Source organism: Thunnus maccoyii, chromosome 3 (genome assembly GCF_910596095.1).
Source record: "Thunnus maccoyii chromosome 3, fThuMac1.1, whole genome shotgun sequence".
Taxonomy (NCBI): domain Eukaryota; kingdom Metazoa; phylum Chordata; class Actinopteri; order Scombriformes; family Scombridae; genus Thunnus; species Thunnus maccoyii.
The window spans coordinates 8,217,148-8,235,324 of NC_056535.1; the positions used below are offsets into that span (position 1 = coordinate 8,217,148).

Here is an 18,177-nt window from a genome sequence, read left to right on the forward strand (position 1 = left end):
CAGTGTATAAAATAAATCCCAACCAGCCATAGAAATGGAAAATTATTTCTCATTATTTGCACACTCCAGGTAGCTACATATAAACATAATTGGACCACACAGTGCCACGGTGAGTGTGTGTGGTTATAATTTACGACACTCAGGCTGTCATTTACATACAGTCATTAGAATAATTGCTACAGTTCCTTCACCTTTTCTTGTCTGTAGGTCAACACCGCTGGATTCCTGTCTGTAAACGCTGTAAGGCTAATGTTTTTGTTATTGTGAAGTGTTTGAGCATGAAGGTTTCTTCCTGCGCATTAAAGCAGTGATATGGGAGGTGGGGAGGGCCCTCGGGGCGAGCACACCCCTACCGCCTGTGTCAGAGTATTTCAGAACAGAGGCAAGCATTTAGTCATTCTGCATGAAAGCTGCACATTCACTTGTCTGCTGAAGTCCACTCCAACTTGTGGACTACAGGAAGATATTTCCCTGTTTCCTACGGATCCCGAGGACCAAGATTTGATTTACTTTTTTTCCCATACTTCTAGAAACTGTGCGTCGTGACCACAGGATACTTTTACGCACAGTTATTTAACGCTCAAAAAGGACAATGCCTCGATCTTTCTTGGTCAAGAAGTACTTCGCTAAACAAAAGCCAAACTACAGTGAACTGGAATGTCAGAATGGTGAGTTATGAAGTTTTTTATGTTTGAATTATGAAAGTATTTCCTACATAAACGCGCAAACTAGACAGACAACAGCCACTTGTTTTCACAAGTGTAGTTTGTTACAAATGTGAAAGTATTTTTGTGTTTGTGATTTTTGTTTCTGGTTCAAGTAAAATCCAGTTACTCCCCGATCAAGTCGGGGCCCGTTAGCTGCACTTTCCCCCCTTTCTGCAACCAGACAGAGCTCCATTCATGTTACAAGAGCTTGTGAATACGTGGGAGGAAACGGCCCATGAAACCTTCCCATGGCTCCAGCTTTATGCCCAGTAAATGCTGATGGAAAAACAAGAATCTATAACCAAAACAAATAGGTGTAGCTGATGAAAGCATAGATATCAAATCATCAATTTGTTCTCTGTTCTTCTATTGTTTTGATAACTTTTATTATTGCACTTTCTGTTTACTATCTGATATTATATTTTAATCAATCCTCTCTTCTTTCTCAGACACTTCACTGGAGCGGTATCCTCTTGCTGAGCTCACATCAGGGGTCAACACCTCCACTGCCACCTGCTTCACAACAGGCCTGGTGTGGGACCTAAGTGTCCTGCCTGCCCTCTACCTGCCCACCTCCCAAACAGAGCCCTCTGCCACCCCAGGCCCACTGGACCTCAGCTCCCCGTCCAGCCTCAGCAGCAGTGCCAGCAGTAGTGGAGAAGAGGATGAAGGGCGCACATCGGATCCCCCCAGCCCTGAACCCGCACACACGTATGCCCCTCGTCAGCGGATGAAATGCACCGGCGTTATGGCCCACGTCAGTCCCCCAGAGGAAGAGGAGGAGAGGGAGGCCCCCGTCACAGCAGCCAGGCCAGCCTTCCTCTGCAAACACTGCCCCAAAGAGTACACCAGCCTGGGGGCTCTGAAGATGCACATCCGCTCACACACCCTTCCATGTGTGTGTACCACCTGTGGAAAGGCTTTCTCCAGGCCGTGGCTGCTGCGCGGCCACATCCGCACACACACAGGTATGATCCTTGTCTAAAGATATACCACAATATTACACATCTTTACTCATCTACTGAGTTTCCACTTGATTCATGAGTTACGAAATCAGTGTACGTGTCGTTGGTAAGGTTAAATCTGCATTTGAGTTGCTGTCATTGTGAGTCATTAGGTCACTCCTTCATCATCTGAGCTGTGAAGTGAGGAGCAGGATACCCATGATAATTAGTGTGATGAGCCAACACTTGATCAGCAGACATTATCACATAGGGAAGCCCTCTGTATACCCTGAACGCATTGATCACTCATTGTGTTTAATGTGCCAGCAACAATGACTCACTGGCTGGTTATCTTATCATGGCTGCTGGGGAAGACAACAGACTAAGGACACATGAGTGACAAAGGTTTTAAAGAATGCCTGAAGGCTCTTGGCTATCACCAAGCACTTAGTACCTGCAGCAACTTGTTACTGTGCTAATCTCATTTGGCTCTGATTTAATCATGCTAATTCAGTCAGGCTCTGACCCCACCAGCCTGCCATGTGCTTCTTCATTATCTACAGAATGTGTGTTTGTGTGTGTGTGAGGTGTTAATGGAAAGCTCTTGTGAACTCAGAGAAGCCTGACTGTCGTCACTGTATGAGGATGGTCGTTAGCACCACCTGCCAAATGCTATAGCCACATCAAAAGGGAGTGCCAGTGAGGTCATATGACAACATGTGTTTCCATCCTTTTTTTTTTTTTTCTCTCCAGGTGAGCGCCCGTTCTCCTGCCCCCATTGCAACCGGGCCTTTGCCGACCGCTCCAACCTGCGTGCTCATCTGCAGACCCACGCTGAGGTGAAGAAGTACCAGTGCAGCGTCTGCTCTCGCACCTTCAGTCGCATGTCGTTGCTGCAGAAACACAGCTCCTCAGGGTGCTGCTCGGCCACGGTGTGAGACGCCACAGCAAGAGAGACAGAGGGACCCACTCAGAGCTCAGGGCAGTGGAGGGCTAGTGGCCACGGAGAGAGGGTCTACACAAGCCGGGCTGCCTGTTAATGACCTGTAAGGCCACACAGAGCATGAAATGGCCCGCTTTAAGAGACCTGGAGAGAATCAAGCCTCATTATGGATCTGAATTTTACACTTTTAGCCTCTCTGCTCTATGAAAAAAAAATAAACAACAGAGGAGCAGATTTTTTTTTCTTTCTTGAGGCTGCTGGACCAAATCTGAAACGAGCAATGCTGACACTCACTTGATATCAGCCCCTTTGTTGCTATTGTGCCCATTCCAAAGCCAAATATGTAGTGAACTCATTGGGGTAAGAGGTGTTCTTTCCTGTCTCTGTCCTGGTGCTGGCCAGCTCAGGATCATGGCCTAGACACAGCTGCTGAGAGGTAGGGGTGCGTGGGTGGAATAAATCTCTCAGCGTGCCTCAAAACACACTCACACACTCACACACACACACAAAAGCAAATGCACACACAGCTGTCCCTGGTACTGTGGTGTAGATAGACGAGGTGCTAACAGGTGCTACAGCCATGACCTTCGCTGGTTGATAGCAGGTGACTTCCACTGCCCTTGGTTTGCTTAAGAAAAAAGAGGAAGCATGTCATCGCAAAAGAATGGCATCAGTTAGTCTTTTTTCACCAGTGGGGATCATTTTAAGCCTCTATTTTGACTACATCCAAACCTTCTCTTTAATCTGATGAGTTCAGAGATAGGAAAAGCCGTTCTGTCTGTTATTTTCCAAAGAAACTTCACTTTGCAGCACTGCTGCAACATGGATGACAATGCAAGCCATGCACTCAAGGTTACCACAGTGTTAATAATACCAGCCAAAGCCATATTTTGTAAGTGAAATTAATTTGTGACTTGAAATTGTACCAAAAATGTGCCTTTTTTACCTCAGTATGTATTGTGGCTTTAAAAACTATGATTGCAGTATTAGTAGTAATTAGAACCAAATAGTTTGAAATGCAAGAAGGCTGGGACCAAAGATTTTAAAAGTTTACACCATGGAGACATGGTTGCCTAGTATGTGATCAGAACCCTGTAAATGGACAGAATTTTTAACTTTCCTAAACATTTTATGGCAGTGTTTTATAGTGCAATGTGCAGATGATGTGTTATTTCAATTTTGTACTATGCTTGTGTGTTCACTTCTATTTCTTGTATGTCATAACTGATAAATTTTCATTCAATAAAGTAATTTATGTTTATTAAAACTTGTTTTTTTGCCTTGGCATATACTTCAAATTGTGCGCGGGCAGTCTAATCTCTTCTTTGATATGATATGGAAATGAGAGCAGTTGATCCGTCGGTTATAAAAAGGTCTGTTTGATCATTAACTTGGAGATCTCTATTCAGCATCTTGATATTAGATGTGGCAAGCGAAATGACTATTGTGGTTAAGCAGAACTGCAGATGTGCAGGTGAACACTCTGCATGATGGACGGGAACAACTGAATGCACCTGCTTGTAGTTTCCACCTGCCATCTACTTCTCACTGTCACTGTGCAAACACTGCTGCACATGTGAATGTGTGTCTACAGTTAAAAAGAGAACTTCAGGGGAAAAGTCGACTTCTGTTTTCAATCAATCCTAAGATTTAGCATGAATTCATACGTGCTTGCTAGAGGCCTTGAAACGATCTTAAGGTGGAATTCTTGTAAGCTACGTACGTGATTGCAGTGTGTGTATATTTTTTTCCTCCTCAGGGAGAGTATAACATTCTCCTCTTTCTCCGCCTAGACAGTGAGTCAGAGTCTGCCCAGACTGGAGCTTTAGGTTCCCATGGCTCCTCTGCTCTCAGTCAGTAAGTCAGGCCACTAGTCAGTCAGTTAGTCGGTGTGCGTGGGCTGAGGCCCAGCTGGGCCAGCACAGAGTGAGGTAAGCTGTTCCACGGAGCAGTTCCTTATTTCCTTCTGAGTCAGGGAAATGTACGAACATCTACCAGCCAGGACGACCACTGCAGCAAGCACAAATGACTCACCTCACACACTCAGTACTTCAAACGAGATTGCTTATACAGATTCTCAAACATCTGCGTACAAACACCAACCAGGTCCAATATGGAACTAATGTGAGAGTCCCCGATTGTGGATCCTTCGGCTATTATGGTCTCTTGTCTTTAGCCCAGGATGCTTTTGGATAAAAGGGCTATTAAAATCTCAGCTGGTGGAAGTTAGCTCAGGACTATTTTGATGATGTCAGCTGGTAACATGTCCTGAGGTGAGGGGCTTAGTTCTGCTAGCAAAGACAATTGAAGCAAGTCTATTATTTAAAGTTTTATTGCTCTCAAATTTGCTTGTTGTTTGACTTTTTCTGGTGATGTTCATCTTTGTAGTCTTTGAAGAACTGAAGGAAAAAACACGTATTCTAGTGAGGTGCTGCCTCACAGAAAAGAGTGGAGAGCCACACATAACTCTGATGCAATCTTCTTGCTTTAAATTCTATATATCAACATTTTGGCACACATTGCTTTCTTCTAGTCTTACCAGGTCACCATTGCTGCAGAGGCTGTACAGCTTCATTCTGCCAATATAAACTTATATATTTCAAATCTTTGCTGCATCACAAGTTACTGTACTTATTTCTGGCTTTTTATAGAGAAATGAAAACACAACATGCTCCCTTCTTGTTCCTTGGGGAGAGTAGAGGGCCTGGATCTGAAATCTGAGAGCCTTTTCCTGCTGTGTGCTTTACAGTGCCAGAGCACTCACTGTAATTTACCAAAAGTGGCTGCTATTTATGCCATAAAGCATGTGTTTAACATTCCTGAACCCCACCGTGTTTGTGTATCCCTCGCTCTCTCGCTCGCTCTCTCCCACTCACTCTCTGCCTGCTTCTACGGCTGTATTTCTATTTATGTGTGTGTGTGTGTGTGTGTGTGTGTGTGTCCCTACAGAGCAGCAGCCCTTTCCCTCTTCACAGAAGGATCATCTCTCCCCCTCTGAGACAAGGCCGACAGGAAGTGGGAGTTTACATTGGCCTACTTTACCCGAAAAAGCAGGCTGTACTGAGGAGCTGCAGAGCTCAAGTGCTGTTTCTGCTGCTGCTGCTGCTGCATTCTGCCACTGCCAGCGCCATGTCCCCCCCCCACTCCCACCCCCACCCCCATCAGCTGTCCCACCCATGGCTGCTCTTATAGCCAACTTTTTGGGGTGGAGTTGGGTGGCTAGGAACTTAAGAGTGGCCTTCGGTGCAGCAGCAGTTAGGGCTCATGGCCTGGGAGACAGGAAGGAGCTGTCAGCATCTCATAAACAGGACCCATCTTGCACTCATGACACACAAGAACTGGAGAGAACTCTCCCAGGAAAAGCCTCCAGACACCCACTTCAACTCCAGTCTGGGCTTCATCCTGGTGCTTTTCAATGACCTGCTCAAAAGGAACTGTGACATAGACACTAAATATGCGTAGACTGCCTTTCACACTTGTGACTATCACCTGAAAGTCAGTAGTTGTTTTACTGACACGTTACAGTCACTTGACAGTAAGCTGATAATCAGTGTCGGGCAATCCAAATAAAGCGCGACCGCATTGCCATGTTACTTGGGAGTTGGGATGAGTAAAATATAACCTTAACAGTGGGATCAGTGTGAAAAGGCAATTGTCTGGAAACAGAACCATCCTCATGCTTTATGCGTAAGAATAGAAGGACTGTGCAGTTTTTGATAGCATCAAATCTATCATCCTATCCTCAGCTGTACTCCCCAAGCACCTCTCACCTCATGTATTGCTCCCTTGGCCTCCTCCACCAAGATTAGCACCTCTCAATGTCTGTCACCTTGCTTGAAAGCACTTCATTACTCTGTAATGTTTTTTCTGTTAATAACTTTTCCCTGACTAAGTTTGGTGGGAATTCTTGTCCCTGGAACGTCTCTTGCAGTGTTGTTGTCTTCCTCTTGACACGCTAAAGTTCAGAGTACTGATGTAAATGTCAGAATGCAGAGCTAATTCCTCTCCGCTGAGCTGCAAACAGGCCAGAGACACAACCGCTGCATCTGGTAAATAAGAAGGCCAACGGCGGTAACACCACAAGTATGCCTAATGATGGATTTGATCAGGCTGTGGAGTTGCCCCGAGGCTGGATTGGAGAAGTGGTTGGGTGGGTTAGGGGATGGGGGTAGGGGGTGCATATTAAAGAGTAATGAATCACACACTCAGTCACAGGGTCGCCGGCTATGAATGTGCTCTCTGTTGGTTTTCCTGGAGCCTGGAGTTTACTAACTGATGACGCAGGCTGGACTTGATCAGAGACATGTGTTGCTGCGGACTCGATGCCAGTGAGAAGCATAGCGAGAGAGAGGAGAAGGGGGAGAGGCAGAAGGATGGATGGCGCCTGAGCTTTCTGCTTTCCCTCTGTGTGTCCTTCTGGGCATTGCCTCACACTGGGGCTGATGGAATTGGAGAGAGCAGGAACTGGGAGAAGGAGGGAGAAAATAAACCCAACTTCTACTCTGGGACAGGAAACAACAGATTCTCATAGAGTATCTTGACCCAGCTTTCAAAACTGTCATTACTCCCAAATTCTTGTGTGGCATCTCAACGAGCTGAGGGGCAGTGTGTCTGCTGTACACAAAAGCAACCAAAACAGATTTTCCTCTGGCCTTGACAGAATGAAAAATGAAATGCAATAATTATTCTAGCGTGTCAAGAGTCCGCAGCCGTGCTAGCAGTTGTGTGAAGCTGTGCAGTGGTGCTTTGAGCAGAATGCTAACACCCACACGACAAATTGTTCACAATGACAATGCTAACATTCAGATGTTTATTGCTGTATTGTATTTAATGGAACCATGCACAGTGTGAAACATAAATGTTAACATTTGATGTATTGCACCAGAGTTAGCTTCAAGCTAATGTATAATAACAGGTATAATGTTTACCATGCTCACATCTTAGTTTAGCACGCTAACTGTTCTAATTTGCTGATTAGCACTAAACACAAAGGACAGCTGAGGCTGCATGTGTTTGGTCATAAAGTTAAGAGTCAGACAAACTGAAATTTTGTCTTGATGGTGGCTATAGAGCAAAGGTTTAAGATTCCCAAACCTGATTTGGATATGGATGTGTGTACCTGATTTCATTGCAATCCATCCCATGGCTGTTGAAACATTTCACTTAAAACCACAAATGTAAACCTCATGGTGGCACTAAATGAAAAATCAGGCAATCATCAAAGTAATTAGGATTCATCCTTGGGGGACTCTGAATGTCTGTACAGAATTTCTTGCCAATCTATCCAATAGCTGTTGAGATATTTCACTCTGGTGGTGGAGTCATCCCCCATACATTAAGCCCATACTAAGGAGTTCTCTCCACCTGACATTGGAGGAAATATCACCTGTTTGGCACAGTGACGTGCACCTGAGCATATTTTCCCAGACAAGGTGTAAGAGGACGTTGAGCTGTCCCCGGAGGCATCGACAGAGTATGATGAAAGAGGTAAAGTAGATTTCTGCCCACCTGTCAGAACATGTCACTGTGTAACAGCGTGTAAACAGCGTCAGGCGGTGTGCTGGGAAACAGATTGTCTTCCCATTTGTTCCTTAGTTTTGAGGATTTTGATTTGTTGAAAGCTAGAAAGCTGTTTGTGAAAGGGAGAAGCACTTCTCTCGGGCAAGCCAGGTCACGCCATGACTAAATTTGTCGCACACATGAATATCACTGACAGGAAGAGGATTGCCAATTGAGTCATATTGTCCGTAGCATGTCATTTCCCATGAACAGCCTGACAAGTTCACAGAGTCTTAAAGCCACACCAGTATGTGAGAGGGGCACGTTTGCAGCAGGGATAGGAGTTTGGTTTGTCACTGTTGAGGCTGAGGTGTCAAGTGCTTCCCATTTGTTGCTTTGGAGATCAAAGAAAGTTAAGACTCAAGGCACTGCGCCCTAGGAACAGATGCATGGCATCAAGACGTTGCTACAGATAGTAAACAGCAACAATCTGCTTCATGTACACACACGCTCACACACAGATAACATACAGCAGCTGTCATATTGTCATTATTTACTACACAAGCTGTCACACTGTCTCCAACATCCACAGATGCAAACATGCAGACGTAGGTGAACACACATAGGGATACAAACTGAAGAGCCTTCTTCTGAGTGGGAGGCCTATGCAGCAGCTGGTTCTGATGGAAAACACCCGGCACTCCCACCAACACCCCACAGGCCGTCCCTGTCATTGTGACGCACCGGGCGCTGCTGAATCCCCAAAGGCTCCAAGGCTCCAGACCTGGAGGAGAGCGATCTATTCATCAGCGGTCCAGCTTTCAAACAACTCCAACCTAACAGAGAGCCAGTTGATTCTGCACAGTTGGTTCCCAAACAATAGACACACACACACACACACACACACACACATACACACACAAGTGAGTAAGTAAGCACTCGCACAATTCCAAATCTACACACGCACACAGACACATGCACACAGTCCTGCACATGTTGAAGCCATTATCCTGTTGCTTGTTAAGTCATTACTCTGTAGCTTGTTATTTTCTCAAGCAAGAGAAAGCAATCTATCCACAAAGGAGTGCTGAGAGATTTGCCACCCGACTGAGCCCTGGGATATGGGAAGTTACCCTGAAATTTGAGGAATGTGGTGAGGCCTGAAACCTAAGGAACAGAAAAAAAGATCATCTTCTGGAACAGTGAAGCTTCTTTCCCGGAGTCTCCGGGTTGTAGATGCAGCCAAGGCTGTATGAGATGTCCACTGGGAGGGTGTATTATAGACGTTACTGATGACAGTGCAGAAAAGTTTCAGTCCACCAATGGGACATGGAGGAACTGACATAGTATGAGAGCTTTGACATATTCACGGAGGATCTCAGACATCTGGTTTCCATTTCCCTCCTCTCCCAAGACAGTGAGTGCTGGCAGCAAGGCTTTTCAATGAAATCGTCTATTCCACTTCCTGTGCTATCAGTTTAGCATAAGTGTGTGCACCACAAAGCGCAATGAAAGCAATGCTCAACGCATAGGCAGTTATTAAAGTGAACTGCACTGTTTTCCTCCAGGGTTTTTTGTTTTTATTTTTTTTACTTCCCCACCCCCCTGAAACCCTGACGCCACCATCAGGGTTTATTAGCAGGAACACCCCATGAGCAGCCATTTTCACAGCATCCTCTCCACTCTGCTCCACACTGGGAGAACCTGCGAGCCACCACACTCTCACCACACTGCTAATGAGTGACACATGCCCCACAGCTCCGCCACTGACACCTAAGATCAAAGCCCTGGAAGAGAAGGGGACTGGTTTAGACAACCCCCCCCCCCCCCCCCCCCCCCCCCTCTCCACCTCCACCTCCTCCTTGACACCCACGCGATATGTCTGAGGGCAGCCAAATGGTGAAGCACCTGTCCTTTCTACATTTAACACAAGCTGCGGTGTGGCTGTCTTGTGCTTCCTCCGTTCACAGGAGCTGAATCGGGGCGAAGCAATGGGTATTCCAGCTGTGGATGATAAGAGATCAGATAACACCATCCAGATATGCTGCATGTCAATGTGAGAGACATGAATGAGACACTGTGCGCAGTCAAAACTATTCATCTGCACTAAGCTTGTGGGTGGACAGATTAAGGGAGGAAATGGACTTATGGAAACCTGATTGCAAAAGTCTGGATCAACACTGAATCTCTCACCCCACAATTCCTCAAGTCCTTTTCATTAAATCAATTGCTTCACCCATCTCGAGCTGAAATATTGTTCCAAGCAGTTTCCATACTACTGAAGGGCGTTGAGAACAGAGCGGGTAGACAGGAGAGGGAGGGGGGCTAGCCAGGGCAAAGGCAGGAAATCCCAGTGCAGCATGAACTATTTTCCTCCATAGTTCCACCAGAACAGCTCTTTGTACCAGTTCCCCACCCCCTCTATCGGGCCTCTGTCTCTGACAACCATCCACTGCTGTTCTACGAGGCAACCGCACCACTACCACCACCACCACCATGAGAAAAACAACCCGAAACCTCTGTCACACACACACATGTACACAGTTCACTCGCGGGCCATTACTCAGCAGTGCTGGGGGTTGTGGAGTGGGGATCAAAAGCGTGGGGTTCCCCTCCATCTCAGTCCAAAGTCCCACTGTGGTTAGGCCATAGACAGAGAGGCACCTTATTTTACACAGAGCCCCTAAATGCCAAAAACACTCAAGTTTACAAAAGGAGAAGCGAAAACGCACACGCTTTCTTTCCCTGCTACACAAATTCAGCGCAGGAGGAAAATGATCTGTGGCAAATCGAGGCCTTTTTCTTTCTCGGTCCCATCCTTCTCGTCAAACATTCCTTGGCAATAACTCTCAACTCCCCTCACAGTATCACTTGATCATCGAGGACGCACATGCTCTTCATGTGACTCCAATGAAAGATGGCTCTGCGAAGGCATATCGCAACAAAACTCAATTCTGTGTGGGACTCTCATTTCACAGTGACACACATTCCACTTCATTAATTCTGGACGGTCGGAGGAATGAGAGAAATTCAGGTCAGTGACACTCATGAAGAACCAGGGAAAAGCAAATATCAGCGTTTGACTCCCTGCCACAGCACGACCCCACCGAATGTGTGTTTCCATATTGCAACATCAAATCCAGACACAGTGCTGATTTGTTGCAGAGCAGGAACCAGGCCTGTGATTGACTTGGATTTATTTTATGCACCAGTGAGACCCCATGCAAAGACTGAGAGGCCTCCAAAAAAGCCCACAGCCGACCTTTTTTTCCCTGAGACCTACTCAAGGCTATAGAGGAGGCAAGTGTGAGTATAGTGCTTGGGAGTAGGCAAGGCACCTTGCAACAGCTGGTCTGAATTATCCGTGGGGTTGGGGGTAGTCGGCTTGGGGAGGTGGAGGGGAGGTGTGGAGACTCCTGGCGCCAGGATCGGGCCAGCAGGTCAGGGAGGATGACGATTACCAAAATACTAGCAGGCAGCCATAGCCCTGGAGAGAGGGGGTGTTCCTGGCTCACACCGCTCACAGCTACAGGATGGGCAGGCGAGTGGACGACCACGGGGGGAGTGTGAGTGTGTGAGAGAGGGACGCTCCTACTTCCACTTCCTAAGCGATAGCCCCTTCCTGTCATTGAGAAACACCATTTCAATGACTGTTTGTTAAAACGACCTTTATTCTATCAGAGAATACAACCAGACAAGTGTAACATGAGCCTGACTCTAACTTTATTATATACATTTTTCTGTTTTTGTAAAACGTAACTTTACTTTTGCTCCTTTGGAAAGCCATAAAACCAGCTGCTTGCAAGGTGCAGTTCAGTCACTCATAAAGTTCCTTTTGTCTCAGTGAATGACCACATGTGAACAAGCTCAAAACTGTGGTTACTGGTGACAATCTGGAGCATGGCTCCGTCTGCTGGAGAAGGTGTAGCACTGCACCCATAGACATGTAGAGTTATGACACTGGTACGAAATACCATCAATGATTTTCAAATATTAAATTGTTCAGTTTTGACCTGCATCAAGACAATGAACAGTATAATAAAGTTTTGCTATCTTCAACTATAGTAGCATGTGTTCATTTTTATGTTCAGCTGAACACCATCTGAGCCATATTAATGATCAAATATGTGTTTATTTTTTATGACTCAAATAATATTGCTTGTCATCAGTTTAATAAAGAATAAAACGTAAAATAGTGTCAAATCACACTGATATAACTTTAAGTCTTCTTCTTTTCCTTTACTGCTGATTTTGTGATTATGACCAGTCCACTTTCATGAATTTTCCTTTATCTTCTCATTGAAACTCAGAAAGTTGAATTCTCAGAATAAATCTTCTCTAAAATGGCCAGCCAGTGCCTCTACTGTACAGTGACTCATATTTTCCTGTGTCAGGTTACCTAGATGCAGCACTCCAAATATCTTGGGTCCTTTATGAACCTATCACTGCCCCGTACTGCATGCCAAATAAAATATATATTTCTATAGAGACAATACACAATAAATAAAACAAAGACACAAAGATACAACTTTTTTACAATAAAATCTATCTGACACAATTAATGGGTTTCACATTGCTTGATTGTTGTAGATATTGATACTGTATCAAACATTTGACACACCTGCAGTAAACTACACCCCACAGACCACAACTAACGACTGCACACCGGTTTGCAATCTCAGTTCATCTTAATGTAATTAAGTAGACTTTAAAAAATCTTGGAGTTAGAGTTCAAACTCTTATTTACATCCAGATATCTATCAAGGTTCATTTGTATCAGGACTGATGTAAAATGTTACTGAATTGAGGAGTTTAAATGACATAAGTCCACATAACTTACAAACCTTGTTACAATACATCTAGAGCACTGAGGGAAAATGCCAAGTCAGGAGCTTTATTCACACACCTTAATAAAGACCTGTGTAATCTCACTCTGTCATGACTTGATGTTTAGAAAAGCACAGACTGGCCGCTAGCTCCCTGCTGGTCACAGAGCTCCTCTTGGCTCAGTCTGCATGTCAACAATAAATTGCATCTGGACAGATAATAATAACTTCACAGTGGTTCACATTCTGCATCAAGTCTCCACATACAGTAGGTTTGGAGATTCGTATGTGACAATGAACAAATGAGTTACTTCAGTCACGGGGTTCATTAAAAGATCAAATATATATAATCTTTTTTTTTCAGCATGAAATGATGAGGCCTTTATAAAAACATATATATGAGAACACTTGCACTTTTAAGACCTATTGACTGCGGATCAGAAAGTCAGACTATTTTAGTGCGTTGCTTTTGTGTTAATAGAATAACAGTTTTAACAAATAGCAAGTTCTCCTCCTCCAGAGTGAATAAAATCATCTTAAACCATCACTTCCTCACACATAAACTTCTCCAAAGATCAAGATTATTATATTTCAAGAAATCATTGTGCAGCCACCACAGTATGAATTTGAGACTAGTCACAATTAGTTTAATCACAAAGGAGAAAATGTAATATGTGCATCTCAGAGAAAGTGGGGACATGTGATTGATGCTTTGTGGCAGTAGAGGGTAGCATTGGTCAGGATCACAGTACTTTCAACCAAAAGGGCAAATTTAGCTTCACATTTTTCGGCCCTGTTTGAACTGATACATAGAAACAGGGTCCTGTTACACTCTCTCAGTTGGAAATATTTGCTTTTTTCAGATTCAGCTTTCTTTCATCTCTCTTTTGGCTGTATGCACACAGGTAAGAAGACTCCTAAGACTCCAACCTCTGATGTTCACACTATTCGGATACTGCCAATTAAGAGATGACAACAGATTGCTAACACTGCTGTATTGTGCGCTAAATGCAGTGTGAGAAGAGAAGAGCAGGACTGAGACACACACGGTGCCAGCTGTCCGAGTGTCTGGCCTGCTGCCGGGAAGTAGCACTTCTCTGAATGCCAAACTGATCCTTCTGTTACGTCTTGGAGAGTGAAGCAGAAGCACAGGGCTTTCCCTCAGGACTCTCTTCACCTGCTCCTGCTCCAACTTCTCACTGTTCAACATCCCGGGGCCCCACATAGCTCCGACTAGCTGTTAAATGTTGGCAGGATCTCTCAGAGGCCTGGGGAGGAAGCTAGATGGGGCGCAGGCTGATGCCCTCTGCTGGCTGAAAAAAACTAGAGCCAATCAACAAATCACTGACATACCAGCTGTTGAAATGTGTGAAGTGTAAATTATCCCTCCAAAATACATACACGGACCAAAAGGAACTTTATGTTTGTTATTTTTGTTAGGATACAGTAACAGAGGCATCAGGGGAAGCCAGTGAGGTAAATCTGAGCTCTCACTCAGATGAGAGACCACCTTTAGATTAGATTTCTGTGATTATGTGATATTTTTACAGAATGTTTTTTTTTCTTTTGTTGTTTTTTTCTTTTATTTTTCTCCTTTATTGGCTTGTTGAAAGCAAAAAGAGAAAAAGATGGGACGGCTCTTGGCTGGAATGCCTTCATAATGTCAGCTGTTGGCACCATAAACCAGGATTCCCAAATATTTTCATTTTTTTAGACCCCCCACATCCATGTGCACTTGACAATTTTTTTTATTTTACTTTATATTATGACAAGTAGGACATTATAATAAATCACACATAATTAAAACAATGTCTCAGATGACAGAATAAAGTTTAAGACTTATTTCCAGTGGAGTCCAAATGACAAGGTGACATCATACTATTAACTAACCAACACAATAAATACATATAACATCAAGTCGAACTTCCAAAACATGAATTATAAAAAATTATAAACACATTATAACTTAGATGATAAGTTATGAATTTCCCATAAACCATAATTGGACCTTGTTTTTAAAGTGTGGTGGTAACTTAATCCAATTCCTTCCACAAAATTTAAAGAAACAAGAAATCATGTTGTTGTTAAACCTCCAAAAGCACAAATCAGTAACACTAGAGGGAATGAGGTTCCCCAACCCTGCAAAGGAGGTATTTAAGATACTCGGGGGATAAGATGTTGTAGATACCACACTGAGATGTAGTTGTACGGCTCGACTCTTCAAGGGTAACCTCCCAATCCTTAAGGGTTCAAACCCAACATGACCCTGACCATCTTGTTCTGAGAGATCTGTAGTTTGTCTTTAAATGTTTTTGCCAGACCTTCAAACCATGAATAAACTGAGATGACAAAGCAACTTGATAATTGACCAGCAGTCTCGAACTTTCTTAATCAATAGATTAAATATGAAGATATTCAGATTCTTGTAATTCATACTGACATTTAAGTGAGATGTCATTAATATCTGAAACAAACTATTAAAAAGTCATAAAGGTTTATAAGTAGTAAGTTGCATAAAAGCTTTATTCATGGTTAGTAATTAGTTTATTAATGCTTTACAGATGATTAATAAGCTATTCAGAAGAACAGTTTGGGGTTCCCAGATAAAGAAAACTTCTATAATGTAATGTTTATCCTCTCCCAGCATCACTTTCTTATTCTTCCATCTTTTTGGCTCTTACCTTCAGGAAAATAGCTGCAGAGCTGCATCGTTTGTTCAACAATTTATTAACATGACAACTGCAGATTTTATGACATATTAAAAATAAGTAACTCTCTACAGTTTTTTTCTCATCTGTGATGAATGAAATGGAAATCATTATCCCCAAAACAATGTGTGTAATTCTCATAGTTAATCTTCTCCTTGTAGTAGGTTATAAGCATTTGTTTTGTCAGATGTGTAATTGTATTTACATTGAGTTAATCTTCAAAATGGATTACACTGCTTTCATATTGAACTGTATTACTCTTATATGTGTTCATCAACATGCTCATCATGCTCAATATTTAAAATTTCAAACATGAATGTTTCATTACATTTTAGTCATCTGGTAAAGAATTCATGACAGGCCAATCTTACGTAACCACTGTAGGGGTGAAACTAAGTTTTATGATAGCACAGTTACTGAATATAAGCAGACAGATCTCAGAGAGGGACAACAGGCCTGTCATGCAGAAGGGACGATGTGAAAGTAGAGGGAGAGGTGGACACAGAGGGAGGACATGTAGGGGAGGAGTGAGGTAGATAAATCACTGTTGCCAGACAGGATCAATACAACACACCTTGTTACTAATTTTCATGAACTTGTTGTATTTGATTTGTCTTCTGTATTTTGTGAACAGAGATACAAACCTGTGAATGTCGACTTTATGTTGACACTGTAAATTTGCTTTGAGTTTTGATCCAACTGGCTGGAGAGGACTTATGACTTCACTACTGGTTCAATGTTTGTAAGCCTAAATGAGAAAATAAATACAGAGAAAAAAATGCCAGTGGATTTCAGTGACAGTTTCTGAAACATTTGGATGTCTTCATTTATGTCATTTTGGTGATAATGATGCACCGCTTGATGAATTTATTTACTTTTAACACATGAGCTGAATGATTTGAATGAGTTAAAGTGCTGAACAGGATAAATTGATGGAGTAAGTGAACTGCAATAATGATTCAGAAAATGTGCTTAAGCAATAAAGAAAACCAGTAATGGCTTATTATTGATCTATATATCCTTGATATATGTTTCATTAACTGTCATTAAGGCCATTACTTCAACTTTAAAAGCCCATAAAAGTACGATTTATTAGAAAGCAGTATCTTCAAATTTTGTGCACAGAGCAGCTTGAGAACTGAGCCACCAGCACGGTTCAGGTCTTCGCTCCTGTGTGTTTGCTCACAGAGTCGATCTCTCTGCTTCAGCTGATGTTTCCCCTGAGTGGTCTGTGTCAGTTTGCTTGGACTCTGCCTGGCAACCAAGGGAACCAAATGAACTCACAATTTGATGGTGCAACACCCACGCTGCCAGTCGGCCACCTCTTTCTCCGTAATTTTGAGCAGTTGCCACGGGAGACAGGTGACGTGGTCTTCCGTCGCTGAGGTGCTGGCGGAGGTGGTGATGGTGTTTGTGTGTATGCATGCACTTTGGTGTATGCGTGAATGCATGTGCGTATACAGGAAATATACGAGGGCTTGGAGCCTGTGTAAACTGTGAAAGAGCCGCCACGCGTCTCAGTGAAATGCCTCTCATTGTGACAGCAGCTCTGTCTAAACAGCAATTATGGTCAGAGGCCGAGCAGGGCCACTTGCATCCCTGAACGTCTCTAACAGACCCCCAACGGGACCGACAGTAAATTAGGTGAAGCTATGTCCACCCTGACAGTGAGATGCTGTAGGTCACTAAGTGAAGGTCTTTCCAAGCAGCTAGACAGGTTTCCCTTCCAAGTCTATTTAAAGTCAAGCAGAGTGACTGAAGTCATGGCCCGCTGTTAAGAACCAGTGATTTCATTGGAACCTAAATACAAGACCTGAAAAACATGGAGGAAAATCATTGTGTGAACTGAACTGCTCTGTGTAGCCGTGACAAATTCACAACGAAAACAAGGAAAAGTGGTGTGAAAGTGTGTGACATCAGTGATGTGATTGTACATGGATACATTCACCATAATCATCTTATTTTTCAAATCATCATATAGGAAACATTCAGCAGTGCCAAGTAAATTGTTTAGTTTTCAAAAATGAATTAAGATTTTTGATGATTTACGTCAACTTGGTGTGTCCACAAAGATCCACAGCAAACACTTCACATCAGAAACACCAGTGTCAAGAAGAGGATCGACTGACTGTAGCTGTGTTTACTTACTGCCACCTTCCTGTCTATCATTACACATCACACAACAGATTAATCTCTCCTTGCAGTGGATTGCTCATCATGGGGTGTTTAAAGGAAGCCTTCCAGCTCCTGAGTGATGTGTCTAAGTGTCTGCACAGCCTTGTTAACCCTTTACTTCTGCTTTACTGGGCAGGAGGGGGCTGCAGCGGGGCTCTCACTGGGATCCTGGAGTGCGTCAGATTGTCTGCGGGCCTGTGTTTGGATAAGGCAGCATGCCCATTGTCTCTGATGCCCCAGCTGGGTCGAGGTATGCCTCCATGCTCCTGAAATAGAAAGACAGCTGAGGGCTGCCATGCATACTGAGGGAAGGGCTGGCCGAGCAGGCCGGGCCCACTGACCCAGACCACAACTTAGCACAATGAGAGACAGGGT

General features: G+C 43.8%; 1 protein-coding gene across 1 annotated transcript; it reads left to right on the forward strand.

The window, feature by feature from the left end:
- Positions 1 to 171: 171 nt before the first annotated feature.
- snai1a (snail family zinc finger 1a) lies at positions 172 to 3,854 on the forward strand. Its single transcript, XM_042406440.1, has 3 exons — positions 172 to 668; positions 1,157 to 1,675; positions 2,405 to 3,854. The coding sequence occupies exons 1-3, from the start codon at positions 593 to 595 to the stop codon at positions 2,587 to 2,589; spliced, it is 780 nt and encodes a 259-aa protein (XP_042262374.1). The 5' UTR covers positions 172 to 592; the 3' UTR covers positions 2,590 to 3,854.
- Positions 3,855 to 18,177: the final 14,323 nt, after the last annotated feature.